The following is a 19381-nucleotide window of genomic DNA, read 5'->3' on the forward strand; positions in this document are numbered from 1 at the left end:
AAACTGACTATCCTACCAATCCTTGACTTCGGCGATGTCATTTACTAAATATCCTCCTACATTCTACTTAGCAAACTGGATGTAGTCTATCACAGCGCCATCCGTTTTGTCACCAAAGCCCCATATACTACCCATCACTGCGACCTGTATGCTCTCGTTGGCTGGCCCTCACTACATATTCGTTGCCAGACCCACTGGCTCCAGGTTATCTATACGTTTTTGCTCGGTAAAGTCCCGCCTTATCCCAGATCACTGGTCACCATAGTAACACCCACCCTGAGCACGGCCTCCAGCAGGTATATGCAGGTATATTTCACTGGTCATCCCCAAAGCCAACATTTGCTTGAGCCGCCATTCCTTCCAGTTCTCTGCTGCCAATGACTGGAATTAATTGCAAAAATCACTGAAGCTGAAGACACATGTCTCCCTCTCTAACTTTAAGCATCAGCTGTCAGAGCAGCTTACCGATCACTGAAGCTGTACACAGCCAATATGTAAATAGCAAACCAAACTAACTCATCCCCATATTATTACTTACCTTCTTGCTCTTTTGCACCCCAGTATCTCTACTTGCACATCATCATCTGCACGTCTATCACTCCATTGTTAATGCTAATTTGTAATTATTTCGCCTCCATGGCCTGTTTATTGCCTTATCTCCCATACTCTTCTACATTTGCACACACTGCACATAGATTTTTCTATTGTGTTATTGACTGTACGTTTGTTTATGTGTAACTCTGTGTTGTTGTTTTTGTCGCACTGCTTTGCTTTATTTTGCCAGTGTCGCAGTTGTAAATGATAACTTGTTCTCAACTGGCCTACCTGGTTAAATAAAGGTGAAATATAAAATAACTACATAAAATCACACCTTGGACTTGGATACAGAATGAGCACTCAGATTACCAATATTTAAAAGTATTTTTTATTTTAGTAACTTAACATTTGATGAAGAGCAACAAAAGGCACGATTTTCAAATAGATAAATAGATTCATAAATAGGCCTACATCAATAAATAACCTTGATAAATAAATAAATAAATATATAAGTAGGCCTACATCAATAAATAGCGTTGATAAATAAATAAATATATAAGTAGGCCTACATCAATAAATAACGTTGATAAATAAATAAATACATTTATAATATTGCTGTTTGACATTGCACATTGCATGATTGTAGAATAGAAGGCTTTAAAATCAGGCACAATTGTTAAACAAATTAGTAAAAAAAGATCTGCAAGTTCAAATTCATGTTCTGTTGGACCACAGAAGGCTGTCAGAGGTGTGTTTCAGAATGAATTCAAGGGTGTACAGGAGCTCTTTTCGAACCACTTCCCAGGCGCAGTAACTGAAATTCTGTGAAAATAAAAATAAATGGTTAGGGCAATGTAGAGTAATATTATCCTATGTAGGGATATTATCAAAACAATGTGTCTATTTGTTTTCAACCTATATCCTACCTTTTCTTTTAAAACTGCTGCAATGTTCACAAAGTATGTCTTCAGGCCCTCTGCCCTGATGGGATAATCACTTGTATCCACACTGCTCATCTGCCAGAAAGGAAGAAAGAGGCAGGCGATGAATAATAATTAAAATGCATCCATTATAGTGCATTTGCTTGTACCCTACTTTTTATTTTAGGACAGCCGCGATGTTCCTAAAGTAGGTATTCAGCACCTTTGCCCTGACCAGATAATCACGTTTATCCACACTCCCCATCATCTGACACAATAATAAAATAATTAAAATGTCACCATACCACACTTAAACAGTTAAGCTATCTGTATTGGCCTAGGTAGGTACTCACACACTCGCTCTCTTCAATCTGACGGTAGATAATGTTCTGAAAATACTCCAACTTCTGTTGGTCCCACATTGTCGGCAGTTCGTCAGTTCCGAACAATGTGTCGATGTTCTTCAATGTCTCGTAAATAGCCTTAGCAGCACTGCTGCTCAACTGAAACGGACAATAACAATAATTGCAATTAACATAAATGGCCGTGTAAAGTGTTCTACTTTCTAATCCCAACGGTTGCAAATACTCTTTCATGCTGTAAAGAACTCTTGAATATGCTCGCTCGCCCTTACCTGTGGCGCCCCGGAGGTTGCAAATGAGGTGGCTGGGAATGCCATGAAGACATTCTCTTGCAGGCACTCCAGAGGAAAATGACCCCCCTGAAAGAAAGAGACAACACATTTCTCATGTTGAGCTCTTCAGTTAAACATAGTTGGAGAATACATCTCAAAACAAAAGTAAATAAAAAAATGTACCATGTCTCTCAGTAGGTTGTGGGTTGTTCGCACCAGCTGTCCTTGTAGCTGGCAAGGCATGGGCATCGAGAACACTTGCACGAGGCAGAGGAAGGCGCTCATCCAAGTGATAGTCTGAATTGCCATTCTTATGGTAGTTAGATGATCTGCAACAGATGGTCATTGTTAGTTGAATATAATCCTGAAAATAATTAATTAATTGAAGCCTGAATCAATGATCAAATGATAGCATGTTGTTGACTTACCTGTTGCCAGTATATTGCAAAATTCCTCCAGTCAGAATTTGGTTTGTGTTCTGATCCCATATCTGCGGATTGTCTTAAATAGTGAGGATTGAATGGATGTACAAAAAGTGAAAGGGTGTCTCTCTAAATTAAGTGTTGAAATGAATGAATTGGGGAAAGTTTTGCCTCGTGAACCGCAAGACCGGATTTCTCTTTTCGTGTGCTCCACTTCCCTCTCATCATGTTTCGAGTTTTCCTTCATAGGAGGAACATTGTCCTAAGTATGTTAAAAAAATGAACTCATAGGCTTAAAGGAGAAGGAGAAGGAGAAGGAGAGAGAGAGGGAGAGGGGGAGAGAGAGAGAGAATCGACCCCTTAACTTTACAATGAATGCAGTAGACCTCTATATGTTTTTATAAACACGATTATTAAACTAATATCACTTTTATGGACTAAGGGAAGGCCTTCTACCATGTTTGTTTGTTAATCACAAAACTGCTATTTTATTGTTTGTTTGTTTCTCTCGGTGTGTGTGTGTGTGTGTGTGTGTGTGTGTGTGTGTGTGTGTGTGTGTGTGTGTGTGTGTGTGTCTGCGTGCGTGCGTGCGTGCGGGCGTGCGTGCGAGTGTATGTGACAGAGGGAGCGAGAGATGCTGATTTAATATTGATCTCGTTCTGTTTGCATCTTCTATCTCTAATCCCATTCATGTCGATACACTTCAATTAAACTGTTGACAATAACTGATGATCAAATACAAATCAACCAGCATTTTATGACGTCTGTATCTGAAGAATCAGGCTAACATTACCATTTGACTATTTATTACCGACGAGAGACTATATAAACTAATGTGCTCTGTTGTGGTAACATTATCGTAAGATTAGTAGAAAAATACCTAAATCCTAATTCCTAACAACACTTAGTTTCATCGTCTTGGATATGCTGAGATAAAGGGGCAATTTCTGCGATTTCTACATCCAATTTTGGACTTTTAAATGAATGATAGACAGGATACCTATTGACTCTTGGAGAATAAATAACTTTTAAAGGCCTAATGTGCTCAGTTTACCGCTCTTACCTCAAAATAACCCAAAATGTATTTTTTTATGACATTGTTTGAAACAATATACATCTAAACAAACACTGTGTAACTTGAAAATGTATTTGAAACTATAATGTTGATCTCTTGGATGGTCATTACTTGAATCAATAGCTCTCTGACAGCGGTTACTTTTCTCGAACCAGAATAGTGGTTGAGTGACCACTATGGTGTTTAATTTAACTGTAGATTGCCTATAAACAACTAAATGCATGAAAGCCTGAATGGATGAATAAATGGATGACTGAATATATAAATGAATGAAGAAAAAAACAATGTAATAATAGATGCATGTATTTTGTCAATTAATAGAATAAAAAAATATTACAAAGCCTTCACAAATAAATAAAACAGTCAGTCAGTAAAAATATCATCCATCTATCTATTAGTCAGCCTCAAGGACATCCAATCTCCAATGATGATTATGAGGTTGTCCATCAGATCGCTTCTTCCTCACCGCTTGACTCTGCAGTCGACTTCGTCACAGCTTGATCATGGTGTCAAGGAATTTTTTTAACTGCACCAGTTTGTAGCGAAGCTCCTCTCCCACGATCTCACGTGCTCATACGCTGTGTTCCTGGAGCGCATACAAGACATGCATTTTTTTCAGTCAACTCAACCACAACAGGTGCTGCGCCAACGCACCCGACGACACACAAAAACGGCGCTTGGAAGTTCCAAGTTTCAGCGAAATTCCTCCGATTTGTGGTGATCTAGAACTTTTCCTCCGATTAATTTAGCCTATTTTCGAGTGCATTTGATATTGAAAACCTTCTGTTTCAAGATTGTGTTCAGCTTGATGAAATACGTTTTCAGAGACCCTTTGCCTGAAGTCACTGACCCTCCATCTCCAGAGGATGCCCCAACACCACACCCGACCTGAAGACAATATAAAATGGTTGTGAGTGAATTAGTTCCGTCTAAAGAAAAATACAGAAAAAAAATATAGCGCTTAGATTAAATCACAAAATAAAGACCTATGCCAATTATTGTCTGCCCCCCAAATATAATTTAGGCTACAATTTACGCATCCCTCCAATTTCTTAACTTAACTAGGTCATCTGTTTTTGAACAGGTTCAGTGTTTCTTTGTTCCATGTGAAAGGAGTCAGGCTGTTAAATAAGTGGGACATATATTCCAAAGACTCTAATGCAACCACAGAGACGTCCTCGCTCTGTATAATAGAAAACATCGTTTTAGACATGAGGATGTCTCATAAATTCCATGGTTAAACTTCCAATTGATCATTTTGAAATGGAAAAAAATCAAACTCTGTAGTTTATTCTATCCAAATCTTGCTACATGATACACTTCAGTATCTTACCTGTGTGTTCTTGTAAACATGCTCTGGAAACATGCTCTCGACTTTTCTTTACGGAAACAGAACTAGAAATGGTCAACCCTGAAATAAAGTCATATCAATATCAAAACGTGAACTGTATTGGAATAGTATGCACAAATGAAACATTGTGGTACAGAGAGTGAAGGCATTGGTTATATAAAACGTCCCATAATAAAATACAATAAATTGAGGTCTAATAATGAGATATATTGAGCATCAAATTGTACACATCAAATAGTGGACAGGTGCAAAAATGTGTGTGCTAGTGCATGAATTGCGTCCACCTGCACAGATCGGATGCTGCGGTGTATAAGCAGAACAGAACAGTCAGGTAGATACTCAACCATTTAAAGGCGAGCATGAATATTTGAATTCTCCGTCGTTCGTAGAGACGAGCAGGCCTGCAAGAATAAACCAATTTACCAATGTGTTGTGATAACATTATCGTAGGTAAAACACGTCGGTAAAACACGGTACAGCTTCCAAATGTAGTTAAAACTAGCCCATAACTTTAATCTCGTAGATGGACATTCCTTTCGTCCTTAGTTCTTTGACAATGATTACTTTTCTCCAACCCCAATCCTCAGCTATTGAGAAAAATAGCGGTTCATTGACCGTTTTAGTGTTGTTTGAACAGCAGACTGCTCCTTTAAAAAAGTCAGTCTATAAACAAATGAATGCATGAAAGAATGAAAGGATGAATGACTGAATATATAAACGAATTAATACAAATGATGAGAGAATAATTATTTGATTTGATTATAAAGGAATAACTTCATAGCCTCCACATATACATGTCAGTCAACCATGTTTATAAAGAAATTATTCAGTCAGTAAATATATCAGCTGTCAATCTATTAGCCGGGATCAGAAACATGTCACATGTCTCCAATGATGATTATGTGGTTTTCCAACAGACCTCTTCTTCCTCATGGCTTGACTCTGATGTCGAGGAATTTCTTGAACTGCACCAGGTTGTCGCGAACCTCCACTCGCGTGATCTCCCATGCGCATGCGTTGTGTTCCTGGAGAGCATATTATATATAGATATATATGTATTTTATGTCTTCACTCCACTCAACCACAGCAGGTGCGCTGCCAAGGCGTCATATGACACCACAAAGGCGCTTGGAAGTTCCCAGTTTCATATGTGATTTGAGGCAGCGAAATGCATCCTATTTGTGGTGATTTAGAATTTGCTCAGATGAATGTAGCCTCTATTCGAGACCGGTTTTCCAACCGTACCCCACCTGTTTTGAGCCCCATATGTTTAACTACAACAACAAAAAGATTAGCCGTAACAGCAGAAAATGTACATTTGTTTACCTTTTTTTTGTTGTTGCCTGTTTTACTTGTTATTTTGGCATCAATAAGTTTCACATATCAGTTTGTAAAGAATGTAGAAAACGACAATAATGATTGAGTTAATAAAGCTGCATACAAACATGGTCTCTTTTTGCTTTCTTGAGTAAGACAAGTTATCATCGAATATTTTCAGATCGTTCATTGTCTGCTTATATTCCCCTTTTTGTAATCCTTCGGTTCTGACTTGGTGTACAGGGAAAACACTGTGAAGAAGGTTGAATGATTCCCTTGATAAGCCCCAATTTTCAACGGGTGATTCTTAATTATGCTATTGTGAAATGAATCATGAAAAACGTAAAGACAGTGAACAGTTTTCATACATGTCTATACAAAGAATTACATTGGAGCAATGCATTTCGTGATAACAGAATACACTGTGAACCTTTGCATTCTATTAGGCGAATATTAATTCTTATACGTTATTGAATGTGGAACACAATTTCATAGATGGGTTGAAACCGTAGAATTAGCAATTCTAATAATGTAATACTATCTCCATGGTTGGAACGGAAGTTGTATAGGTGCTCAAAGTACACTGTTCAAAACAGGCCAGCCCTGTCCAGTGATAAAACACACTTAATTGAAAAAAGGCATTTGAATATATCTACATTTTGAGAAGATACATTTGACTTGTTTTAATGTCTTTCCTTTATGGATTAGTAGGCTATAGGACTAATTGTACTGCCATCCGTGCATATGTCCTGAGCGTGTTTAATACAAATCTTAATGTCCGCTATGGGGGTGCCATAAGGTTAAATTCTAAGGCTGACTCTTTTCTATGAATATATCAATGATGTAGCTCTTGCTGCTGATGATTCTCTGATCCACCTCTACACAGACGACACCATTCTGTAGACATCTAGCCCTTCTTTGGACACTGTGCTAACAAACCTCCAAACGAGCTTCAACGCCATACAACACTCCTTCCGTGGCCTCCCAACTGCTTTTAATTGCTAGTAAAACTAAGTGCATGCTCTTCCATCGATTGCTGCCGCTGCCTCTTGCATTAATAGCAACACGATTCTGGACGGTTTTGACTTAGAATATGTGAAACAACTACAAATACCTAGGTGTCTGGTTAGCCTGTAAACTCTCCTTCCAGACTCACATTAAGCATCTCCAACCCAAAATTAAATCTAGAATCGGCGTCCTACTTCACAACAAAGCCTCCATCACCCATGCCACCAAACATACCCTCATAAAACTGACTATCCTACCAATCCTTGACTTCGGCGATGTCATTTACTAAATATCCTCCTACACTCTACTTAGCAAACTGGATGTAGTCTATCACAGCGCCATCCGTTTTGTCACCAAAGCCCCATATACTACCCATCACTGCGACCTGTATGCTCTCGTTGGCTGGCCCTCACTACATATTCGTTGCCAGACCCACTGGCTCCAGGTTATCTATACGTTTTTGCTCGGTAAAGTCCTGCCTTATCCCAGATCACTGGTCACCATAGTAACACCCACCCTGAGCACGGCCTCCAGCAGGTATATGCAGGTATATTTCACTGGTCATCCCCAAAGCCAACATTTGCTTGAGCCGCCATTCCTTCCAGTTCTCTGCTGCCAATGACTAGAATTAATTGCAAAAATCACTGAAGCTGAAGACACATGTCTCCCTCTCTAACTTTAAGCATCAGCTGTCAGAGCAGCTTACCGATCACTGAAGCTGTACACAGCCAATATGTAAATAGCAAACCAAACTAACTCATCCCCATATTATTACTTACCTTCTTGCTCTTTTGCACCCCAGTATCTCTACTTGCACATCATCATCTGCACGTCTATCACTCCATTGTTAATGCTAATTTGTAATTATTTCGCCTCCATGGCCTGTTTATTGCCTTATCTCCCATACTCTTCTACATTTGCACACACTGCACATAGATTTTTCTATTGTGTTATTGACTGTACGTTTGTTTATGTGTAACTCTGTGTTGTTGTTTTTGTCGCACTGCTTTGCTTTATTTTGCCAGTGTCGCAGTTGTAAATGATAACTTGTTCTCAACTGGCCTACCTGGTTAAATAAAGGTGAAATATAAAAGAACTACATAAAATCACACCTTGGACTTGGATACAGAATGAGCACTCAGATTACCAATATTTAAAAGTATTTTTTATTTTAGTAACTTAACATTTGATGAAGAGCAACAAAAGGCACGATTTTCAAATAGATAAATAGATTCATAAATAGGCCTACATCAATAAATAACCTTGATAAATAAATAAATAAATAAATAAATATATAAGTAGGCCTACATCAATAAATAGCGTTGATAAATAAATAAATATATAAGTAGGCCTACATCAATAAATAACGTTGATAAATAAATAAATACATTTATAATATTGCTGTTTGACATTGCACATTGCATGATTGTAGAATAGAAGGCTTTAAAAATCAGGCACAATTGTTAAACAAATTAGTAAAAAAAGATCTGCAAGTTCAAATTCATGTTCTGTTGGACCACAGAAGGCTGTCAGAGGTGTGTTTCAGAATGAATTCAAGGGTGTACAGGAGCTCTTTTCGAACCACTTCCCAGGCGCAGTAACTGAAATTCTGTGAAAATAAAAATAAATGGTTAGGGCAATGTAGAGTAATATTATCCTATGTAGGGATATTATCAAAACAATGTGTCTATTTGTTTTCAACCTATATCCCACCTTTTCTTTTAAAACTGCTGCAATGTTCACAAAGTATGTCTTCAGGCCCTCTGCCCTGATGGGATAATCACTTGTATCCACACTGCTCATCTGCCAGAAAGGAAGAAAGAGGCAGGCGATGAATAATAATTAAACTGCATCCATTATAGTGCATTTGCTTGTACCCTACTTTTTATTTTAGGACAGCCGCGATGTTCCTAAAGTAGGTATTCAGCACCTTTGCCCTGACCAGATAATCACGTTTATCCACACTCCCCATCATCTGACACAATAATAAAATAATTAAAATGTCACCATACCACACTTAAACAGTTAAGCTATCTGTATTGGCCTAGGTAGGTACTCACACACTCGCTCTCTTCAATCTGACGGTAGATAATGTTCTGAAAATACTCCAACTTCTGTTGGTCCCACATTGTCGGCAGTTCGTCAGTTCCGAACAATGTGTCGATGTTCTTCAATGTCTCGTAAATAGCCTTAGCAGCACTGCTGCTCAACTGAAACGGACAATAACAATAATTTCAATTAACATAAATGGCCGTGTAAAGTGTTCTACTTTCTAATCCCAACGGTTGCAAATACTCTTTCATGCTGTAAAGAACTCTTGAATATGCTCGCTCGCCCTTACCTGTGGCGCCCCGGAGGTTGCAAATGAGGTGGCTGGGAATGCCATGAAGACATTCTCTTGCAGGCACTCCAGAGGAAAATGACCCCCCTGAAAGAAAGAGAAACACATTTCTCATGTTGAGCTCTTCAGTTAAACATAGTTGGAGAATACATCTCAAAACAAAAGTAAAAAAAAATGTACCATGTCTCTCAGTAGGTTGTGGGTTGTTCGCACCAGCTGTCCTTGTAGCTGGCAAGGCATGGGCATCGAGAACACTTGCACGAGGCAGAGGAAGGCGCTCATCCAAGTGATAGTCTGAATTGCCATTCTTATGGTAGTTAGATGATCTGCAACAGATGGTCATTGTTAGTTGAATATAATCCTGAAAATAATTAATTAATTGAAGCCTGAATCAATGATCAAATGATAGCATGTTGTTGACTTACCTGTTGCCAGTATATTGCAAAATTCCTCCAGTCAGAATTTGGTTTGTGTTCTGATCCCATATCTGCGGATTGTCTTAAATAGTGAGGATTGAATGGATGTACAAAAAGTGAAAGGGTGTCTCTCTAAATTAAGTGTTGAAATGAATGAATTTGGGAAAGTTTTGCCTCGTGAACCGCAAGACCGGATTTCTCCTTTCGTGTGCTCCACTTCCCTCTCATCATGTTTCGAGTTTTCCTTCATAGGAGGAACATTGTCCTAAGTATGTTAAAAAAATGAACTCATAGGCTTAAAGGAGAAGGAGAAGGAGAAGGAGAGAGAGAGGGAGAGGGGGAGAGAGAGAGAGAATCGACCCCTTAACTTTACAATGAATGCAGTAGACCTCTATATGTTTTTATAAACACGATTATTAAACTAATATCACTTTTATGGACTAAGGGAAGGCCTTCTACCATGTTTGTTTGTTAATCGCAAAACTGCTATTTTATTGTTTGTTTGTTTCTCTCGGTGTGTGTGTGTGTGTGTGTGTGTGTGTGTGTGTGTGTGTGTGTGTGTGTGTGTGTGTGTGTGTGTGTGTGTGTGTGTGTGTGTGTGTGTGCGTGCGTGCGTGCGTGCGTGCGTGCGAGTGTATGTGACAGAGGGAGCGAGAGATGCTGATTTAATATTGATCTCGTTCTGTTTGCATCTTCTGTCTCTAATCCCATTCATGTCGATACATTTCAATTAAACTGTTGATAATAACTGATGATCAAATACAAATCAACCAGCATTTTATGACGTCTGTATCTGAAGAATCAGGCTAACATTACCATTTGACTATTTATTACCGACGTGAGACTATATAAACTAATGTGCTCTGTTGTGGTAACATTATCGTAAGATTAGTAGAAAAATACCTAAATCCTAATTCCTAACAACACTTAGTTTCATCGTCTTGGATATGCTGAGATAAAGGGGCAATTTCTGCGATTTCTAAATCCAATTTTGGACTTTTAAATGAATGATAGACAGGCTACCTATTGACTATTGGAGAATAAATAACTTTTAAAGGCCTAATGTGCTCAGTTTACCTCTCTTACCTCAAAATAACCCAAAATGTACTTTTTTTATGACATTGTTTGAAACAATATACATCTAAACAAATACTGTGTCATTTGAAAATGTATTTGAAACTATAATGTTGATCTCTTGGATGGTCATTACTTGAATCAATAGCTCTCTGACAGCGGTTACTTTTCTCGAACCAGAATAGTGGTTGAGTGACCACTATGGTGTTTAATTTAACTGTAGATTGCCTATAAACAACTAAATGCATGAAAGCCTGAATGGATGAATAAATGGATGACTGGATATATAAATGAATGAGAAAAAAAAACAATATAATAATAGATGCATGTATTTTGTCAATTAATAGTGTTATAAAAAAATATTACAAAGCCTTCACAAATAAATAAAATAGTCAGTCAGTAAAAATATCATCCATCTATCTATTAGCCAGCCTCAAGGACACCCAATCTCCAATGATGATTATGAGGTTGTCCATCAGATCGCTTCTTCCTCACCGCTTGACTCTGCAGTCGACTTCGTCACAGCTTGACCATGGTGTCAAGGATTTTTTTAAACTGCACCAGTTTGTAGCGAAGCTCCTCTCCCACGATCTCACCTGCTCATACGCTGTGTTCCTGGAGCGCATACAAGACATCCAATTGATCATTTTGAAATGGAAAAAAATCAAACTCTGTAGTTTATTCTATCCAAATCTTGCTACATGATACACTTCAGTATCTTACCTGTGTGTTCTTGTAAACATGCTCTGGAAACATGCTCTCGACTTTTCTTTACGGAAACAGAACTAGAAATTGTCAACCCTGAAATAAAGTCATATCAATATCAAAAAGTGAACTGTATTGGAATAGTATGCACAAATGAAACATTGTGGTACAGAGAGTGAAGGCATTGGTTATATAAAACGTCCCATAATAAAATACAATAAATTGAAGTCTAATAATGAGATATATTGAGCATCAAATTGTACACATCAAATAGTGGACAGGTGAAAAAATGTGTGTGCTAGTGCATGAATTGCGTCCACCTGCACAGATCGGATGCTGCGGTGTATAAGCAGAACAGAACAGAGTCAGGTAGATACTCAACCATTTAAAGGCGAGCATGAATATTTGAAGTTTTCGTCGTTCGTAGAGACGAGCAGGCCTGCAAGAATAAACCAATTTACCAATGTGTTGTGATAACATTATCGTAGGTAAAACACGTCGGTAAAACACGGTACAGCTTCCAAATGTAGTTAAAACTAGCCCATAACTTTAATCTCGTAGATGGACATTCCTTTCACCCTTAGTTCTTTGACAATGATTACTTTTCTCCAACCCCAATCCTCAGCTATTGAGAAAAATAGTGGTTCATTGACCGTTTTGGTATTGTTTGAACAGTAGACTGCTCCTTTAAAAAGTCAGTCTATAAACAAATGAATGCATGAAAGAATGAAAGGATGAATGACTGAATATATAAACGAATTAATAAAAATGATGAGAGAATAATTATTTGATTTGATTATAAAGGAATAACTTCATCGCCTTCACATGTCAGTCAACCATGTTTATAAATAAATCATTCAGTCAGTGTATCAGCTGTCAATCCATTAGCCGGGATCAGAAACATGTCACATGTCTCCAATGATGATTATGTGGTTTTCCAACAGACCTCTTCTTCCTCATGGCTTGACTCTGATGTCGAGGAATTTCTTGAACTGCACCAGGTTGTCGCGAACCTCCAGTCGCGTGATCTCCCATGCGCATGCGCTGTGTTCCTGGAGAGCATATCATATATATATATATATATATATATATATATGTATTTTAGGTCTTCACTCAACTCAACCACAGCAGGTGCATTGCCAAGGCATCATATGACACAACAAAGGCGCTTGGAAGTTCCCAGTTTCATAAGTGATTTGAGGCAGCGAAATGCATCCTATTTGTGGTGGTTTAGAATTTGCTCAGATTAATGTAGCCTCTATTCGAGAGCATTTGATATTGGACCCACCCAGTGGCGACCGGTTTTCCAACCGTAACCCACCTGTTTTGAGCCCCATATGTTTAACTACAACAACAAAATGATTAGCCGTAACAGCCGAAAATGTACATTTGTTTAACTTTTTTTGTTGTTGCCTGTTTTACTTGTTATTTTGGCATCAATACGTTTCACATATCAGTTTGTAAAGAATGTAGAAAAACAACAATATTGATTGAGTTAATAAAGCTGCATACAAACATGGTCTCTTTTTTGCTTTCTTGAGTAAGACAAGTTATCATCGAATATTTTCAGATCGTTCATTGTCTGCTTATATGCCCCGTTTTTTAATCCTTCGGTTCTGACTTGGTGTACAGGGAAAACACTGTGAAGAAGGTTGAACGATTCCCTTGATAAGCCCCAATTTTCAACGGGTGATTCTTAACTATGCTATTGTGAAATGAATCATGAAAAACGTAAAGATAGTGAACAGTTTTTATACGTGTCTATGCAAAGAATTACATTGGAGCAATGCATTTCGTGATAACAGAATACACTGTGCACCTTTGCATTCTATTAGGCGAATATTACTTCTAATACGTTATTGATTGTGGAACACAATTTCATAGATCGGTTGGAACCGTAGAATTAGCAATTCTAATAATGTAATACTATCTCCATGGTTGGAACGGAATTTGTATAGGTGCTCAAAGTACACTGTTCAAAACAGGCCAGCCCTGTCCAGTGATAAAACACACTTAATTGAAAAAATGCATTTGAATATATCTACATTTTGAGAAGATACATTTGACTTGTTTTAATGGCTTTCCTTTATGGATTAGTAGGCTATTTTAATGGTTTTCTAATGGTGAAGGAGAGTCGGACCAAACTGCAGCGTGGATATTGCGATCCATGTTTAATCAAATAAACGTAACACAAATCAATACAAAAAACACTACAAAACAATAAACGAAACGAAAACCGAAAACAGCCTATACTTGTGTCAACTAACACATCACAAGGGCATCAAGACACTCAGGACAATCACCCACAACACAACCAAAGAATATGGCTGCCTCAATATGGTTCCCAATCAGAGACAAAGATAAACACCTGCCTCTGATTGAGAACCACTTCAGACAGCCATAGACTTACCTAGAACACCCCACTAAGCTACAATCCCACTACATACAAAAACCCATGTCACACCCTGGCCTGACCAAATAAATGAAGAGAAACACAAAATACTTCAACCAGGGTGTGCCAGCTATAGGACTACTTGTACTGCCATCCGTGCATATGTCCTGAGCGTGTTTAATACAAATCTTAATGTCCGCTATGGGGGTGCCACAAGGTTCAATTCTTAGGCTGACTCTTTTCTATGAATATATCAATGATGTAGCTCTTGCTGCTGATGATTCTCTGATCCACCTCTACACAGACGACACCATTCTGTAGACATCTAGCCCTTCTTTGGACACTGTGCTAACAAACCTCCAAACAAGCTTCAACGCAATACAACACTGCTTCCGTGGCCTCCAACTGCTTTTAATTGCTAGTAAAACTAAGTACATGCTCTTCCATCGATTGCTGCCGCACCCTCTTGCATTAATAGCAACACAACTCTGGACGGTTTTGACTTAGAATATGTGAAACAACTACAAATACCTAGGTGTCTGGTTAGCCTGTAAACTCTCCTTCCAGACTCACATTAAGCATCTCCAACCCAAAATTAAATCTAGAATCGGCGTCCTACTTCACAACAAAGCCTCCATCACCCATGCCACCAAACATACCCTCATAAAACTGACTATCCTACCAATCCTTGACTTCGGCGATGTCATTTACTAAATATCCTCCTACACTCTACTTAGCAAACTGGATGTAGTCTATCACAGCGCCATCCGTTTTGTCACCAAAGCCCCATATACTACCCACCACTGCGACCTGTATGCTCTCGTTGGCTGGCCCTCACTACATATTCGTTGCCAAACCCACTGGCTCCAGGTTATCTATACGTTTTTGCTTGGTAAAGTCCCGCCTTATCCCAGATCACTGGTCACCACAGCAACACCCACCCTGAGCACGGCCTCCAGCAGGTATATGCAGGTATATTTCACTGGTCATCCCCAAAGCCAACATTTGCTTGAGCCGCCATTCCTTCCAGTTCTGTGCTGCCAATGACTGGAATTAATTGCAAAAATCACTGAAGCTGGAGACACATGTCTCCCTCTCTAACTTTAAGCATCAGCTGTCAGAGCAGCTTACCGATCACTGAAGCTGTACACAGCCAATCTGTAAATAGCAAACCAAACTAACTCATCCCCATATTATTACTTACCCTCTTGCTCGTTTGCACCCCAGTATCTCTACTTGCACATCATCATCTGCACGTCTATCACTCCATTGTTAATGCTAAATTGTAATTATTTCGCCTCTATGGCCTGTTTATTGCCTTATCTCCCATACTCTTCTACATTTGCACACACTGCACATAGATTTTTCTATTGTGTTATTGACTGTACGTTTGTTTATGTGTAACTCTGTGTTGTTGTTTTTGTCGCACTGCTTTGCTTTATTTTGCCAGTGTCGCAGTTGTAAATGATAACTTGTTCTCAACTGGCCTACCTGGTTAAATAAAGGTGAAATATAAAATAACTACATAAAATCAAACCTTGGACTTGGATACAGAATGAGCACTCAGATTACCAATATTTAAAAGTATTTTTTATTTTATTAACTTAACATTTGACGAAGAGCAACAAAAGGCACGATTTTCACATAGAAAAATAGATTCATAAATAGGCCTACATCAATAAATAACCTTGATAAATAAATAAATAAATATATAAGTAGGCCTACATCAATAAATAACGTTGATAAATAAATAAATAAATATATAAGTTGGCCTACATCAATAAATAACCTTGATAAATAAATAAATACATTTATAATATTGCTGTTTGACATTGCACATTGCATGATTGTAGAATAGAAGGCTTTAAAAATCAAGCACAATTGTAAAACAAATTAGTAAAAAAAGATCTGCAAGTTCAAATTCATGTTCTGTTGGACCACAGAAGGCTGTCAGAGGTGTGTTTCAGAATGAATTCAAGGGTGTACAGGAGCTCTTTTCGAACCACTTCCCAGGCACAGTAACTGAAATTCTGTGAAAATAAAAATAAATTGTTAGGGCAATGTAGGGTAATATTATCCTATGTAGAGATATTATCAAAACAATGTGTCTATTTGTTTTCAACCTATATCCTACCTTTTCTTTTAAAACTGCTGCAATGTTCCCAAAGTATGTCTTCAGGCCCTCTGCCCTGATGGGATAATCACTTGTATCCACACTGCTCATCTGCCAGAAAGGAAGAAAGAGGCAGGCGATGAATAATAATTAAAATGCATCCATTATAGTGCATTTGCTTGTACCCTACTTTTTATTTTAGGACAGCCGCGATGTTCCTAAAGTAGGTATTCAGCACCTTTGCCCTGACCAGATAATCACGTTTATCCACACTCCCCATCATCTGACACAATAATAAAATAATTAAAATGTCCCCATACCACACTTAAACAGTTAAGCTATCTGTATTGGCCTACTCACACACTCGCTCTCTTCAATCTGACGGTAGATAATGTTCTGAAAATACTCCAACTTCTGTTGGTCCCACATTGTCGGCAGTTCGTCAGTTCCGAACAATGTGTCGATGTTCTTCAATGTCTCGTAAATAGCCTTAGCAGCACTGCTGCTCAACTGAAACGGACAACAACAATAATTTCAATTAACATAAATGGCCGTGTAAAGTGTTCTACTTTCTGATCCTAACGGTTGCAAATACTCTTTCATGCTGTAAAGAACTCTTGAATATGCTCGCTCGCCCTTACCTGTGGCGCCCCGGAGGTTGCAAATGAGGTGGCTGGGAATGCCATGAAGACATTCTCTTGCAGGCACTCCAGAGGAAAATGACCCCCCTGAAAGAAAGAGACAACACATTTCTCATGTTGAGCTCTTCAGTTAAACATAGTTGGAGAATACATCTCAAAACAAAAGTAAATAAAAAAAATGTACCATGTCTCTCAGTAGGTTGTGGGTTGTTCGCACCAGCTGTCCTTGTAGCTGGCAAGGCATGGGCATCGAGAACACTTGCACGAGGCAGAGGAAGGCGCTCATCCAAGTGATAGTCTGAATTGCCATTCTTATGGTAGTTAGATGATCTGCAACAGATGGTCATTGTTAGTTGAATATAATCCTGAAAATAATTAATTAATTGAAGCCTGAATCAATGATCAAATGATAGCATGTTGTTGACTTACCTGTTGCCAGTATATTGCAAAATTCCTCCAGTCAGAATTTGGTTTGTGTTCTGATCCCATATCTGCGGATTGTCTTAAATAGTGAGGATTGAATGGATGTACAAAAAGTGAAAGGGTGTCTCTCTAAATTAAGTGTTGAAATGAATGAATTTGGGAAAGTTTTGCCTCGTGAACCGCAAGACCGGATTTCTCCTTTCGTGTGCTCCACTTCCCTCTCATCATGTTTCAAGTTTTCCTTCATAGGAGGAACATTGTCCTAAGTATGTTAAAAAAATGAACTCATAGGCTTAAAGGAGAAGGAGAAGGAGAGAGAGAGGGAGAGGGGGAGAGAGAGAGAGAATCGACCCCTTAACTTTACAATGAATGCAGTAGACCTCTATATGTTTTTATAAACACGATTATTAAACTAATATCACTTTTATGGACTAAGGGAAGGCCTTCTACCATGTTTGTTTGTTAATCACAAAACTGCTATTTTATTGTTTGTTTGTTTCTCTCGGTGTGTGTGTGTGTGTGTGTGTGTGTGTCTGCGTGCGTGCGTGCGTGCGTGCGAGTGTATGTGACAGAGGGAGCGAGAGATGCTGATTTAATATTGATCTCGTTCTGTTTGCATCTTCTATCTCTAATCCCATTCATGTCGATACATTTCAATTAAACTGTTGACAATAACTGATGATCAAATACAAATCAACCAGCATTTTATGACGTCTGTATCTGAAGAATCAGGCTAACATTACCATTTGACTATTTATTACCGACGAGAGACTATATAAACTAATGTGCTCTGTTGTGGTAACATTATCGTAAGATTAGTAGAAAAATACCTAAATCCTAATTCCTAACAACACTTAGTTTCATCGTCTTGGATATGCTGAGATAAAGGGGCAATTTCTGCGATTTCTACATCCAATTTTGGACTTTTAAATGAATGATAGACAGGATACCTATTGACTCTTGGAGAATAAATAACTTTTAAAGGCCTAATGTGCTCAGTTTACCGCTCTTACCTCAAAATAACCCAAAATGTACTTTTTTATGACATTGTTTGAAACAATATACATCTAAACAAACACTGTGTAACTTGAAAATGTATTTGAAACTATAATGTTGATCTCTTGGATGGTCATTACTTGAATCAATAGCTCTCTGACAGCGGTTACTTTTCTCGAACCAGAATAGTGGTTGAGACCACTATGGTGTTTAATTTAACTGTAGATTGCCTATAAACAACTAAATGCATGAAAGCCTGAATGGATGAATAAATGGATGACTGGATATATAAATGAATGAGGAAAAAAAACAATATAATAATAGATTAATGTATTTTGTCAATTAATAGTGTTATAAAAAAATATTACAAAGCCTTCACAAATAAATAAAACAGTCAGTCAGTAAAAATATCAATATCTATTAGCCAGCCTCAAGGACATCCAATCTCCAATGATGATTATGAGGTTGTCCATCAGATCGCTTCTTCCTCACTGCTTGACTCTGCAGTCGACTTCGTCACAGCTTGACCATGGTGTCAAGGAATTTTTTTAAACTGCACCAGTTTGTAGCGAAGCTCCTCTCCCACGATCTCACGTGCTCATACGCTGTGTTCCTGGAGCGCATACAAGACATGCATTTTTTTCAGTCAACTCAACCACAACAGGTGCTGCGCCAACGCACCCGACGACACACAAAAACGGCGCTTGGAAGTTCCAAGTTTCAGCGAAATTCCTCCGATTTGTGGTGATCTAGAACTTTTCCTCCGATTAATTTAGCCTATTTTCGAGTGCATTTGATATTGAAAACCTTCTGTTTCAAGATTGTGTTCAGCTTGATGAAATACGTTTTCAGAGACCCTTTGCCTGAAGTCACTGACCCTCCATCTCCAGAGGATGCCCCAACACCACACCCGACCTGAAGACAATATAAAATGGTTGTGAGTGAATTAGTTCCGTCTTAAGAAAAGTACAGAAAAAAAATATATCGCTTAGAATAAATCACAAAATAAAGACCTA

General features: G+C 38.3%; 3 protein-coding genes across 4 annotated transcripts in view; 1 reads left to right on the top strand and 2 right to left on the bottom strand.

Moving 5' to 3' along the window:
* Window positions 1-1236: 1236 nt before the first annotated feature.
* LOC127914470 (interferon beta-like) lies at window positions 1237-2411 on the bottom strand. Its single transcript, XM_052490705.1, has 5 exons — window positions 2275-2411; window positions 2092-2178; window positions 1811-1960; window positions 1464-1553; window positions 1237-1359 (listed from the first exon to the last, which is right to left on the bottom strand). Exons 1-5 carry the CDS (start codon window positions 2398-2400, stop codon window positions 1252-1254), a joined length of 561 nt encoding a protein of 186 aa, XP_052346665.1. The 5' UTR covers window positions 2401-2411; the 3' UTR covers window positions 1237-1251.
* Window positions 2412-4220: 1809 nt separating this feature from the next.
* The window catches only part of LOC118380663 (interferon a3-like), a 40446-nt gene continuing 25285 nt past the window's right edge, over window positions 4221-19381 (top strand). Inside the window, exon 1 of one of the 2 annotated variants that reach the window (XM_052490708.1) lies at window positions 4221-4498. In XM_052490708.1, the coding sequence (XP_052346668.1) occupies window positions 4455-4498 (44 nt within the window). In that variant the 5' untranslated portion in view covers window positions 4221-4454. Of the gene's footprint in view, window positions 4499-18865; window positions 19303-19381 lie in introns of those variants that run through there. The other variant, XM_052490707.1, reaches the window with a different exon arrangement.
* LOC127914471 (interferon beta-like) lies at window positions 8620-17267 on the bottom strand. The gene is made up of 5 exons (XM_052490706.1): window positions 17131-17267; window positions 16947-17033; window positions 16666-16815; window positions 16327-16416; window positions 8620-8873 (listed from the first exon to the last, which is right to left on the bottom strand). Exons 1-5 carry the CDS (start codon window positions 17254-17256, stop codon window positions 8766-8768), a joined length of 561 nt encoding a protein of 186 aa, XP_052346666.1. The 5' UTR covers window positions 17257-17267; the 3' UTR covers window positions 8620-8765.

This window comes from Oncorhynchus keta, chromosome 32 (assembly GCF_023373465.1).
Source record: "Oncorhynchus keta strain PuntledgeMale-10-30-2019 chromosome 32, Oket_V2, whole genome shotgun sequence".
NCBI lineage: Eukaryota > Metazoa > Chordata > Actinopteri > Salmoniformes > Salmonidae > Oncorhynchus > Oncorhynchus keta.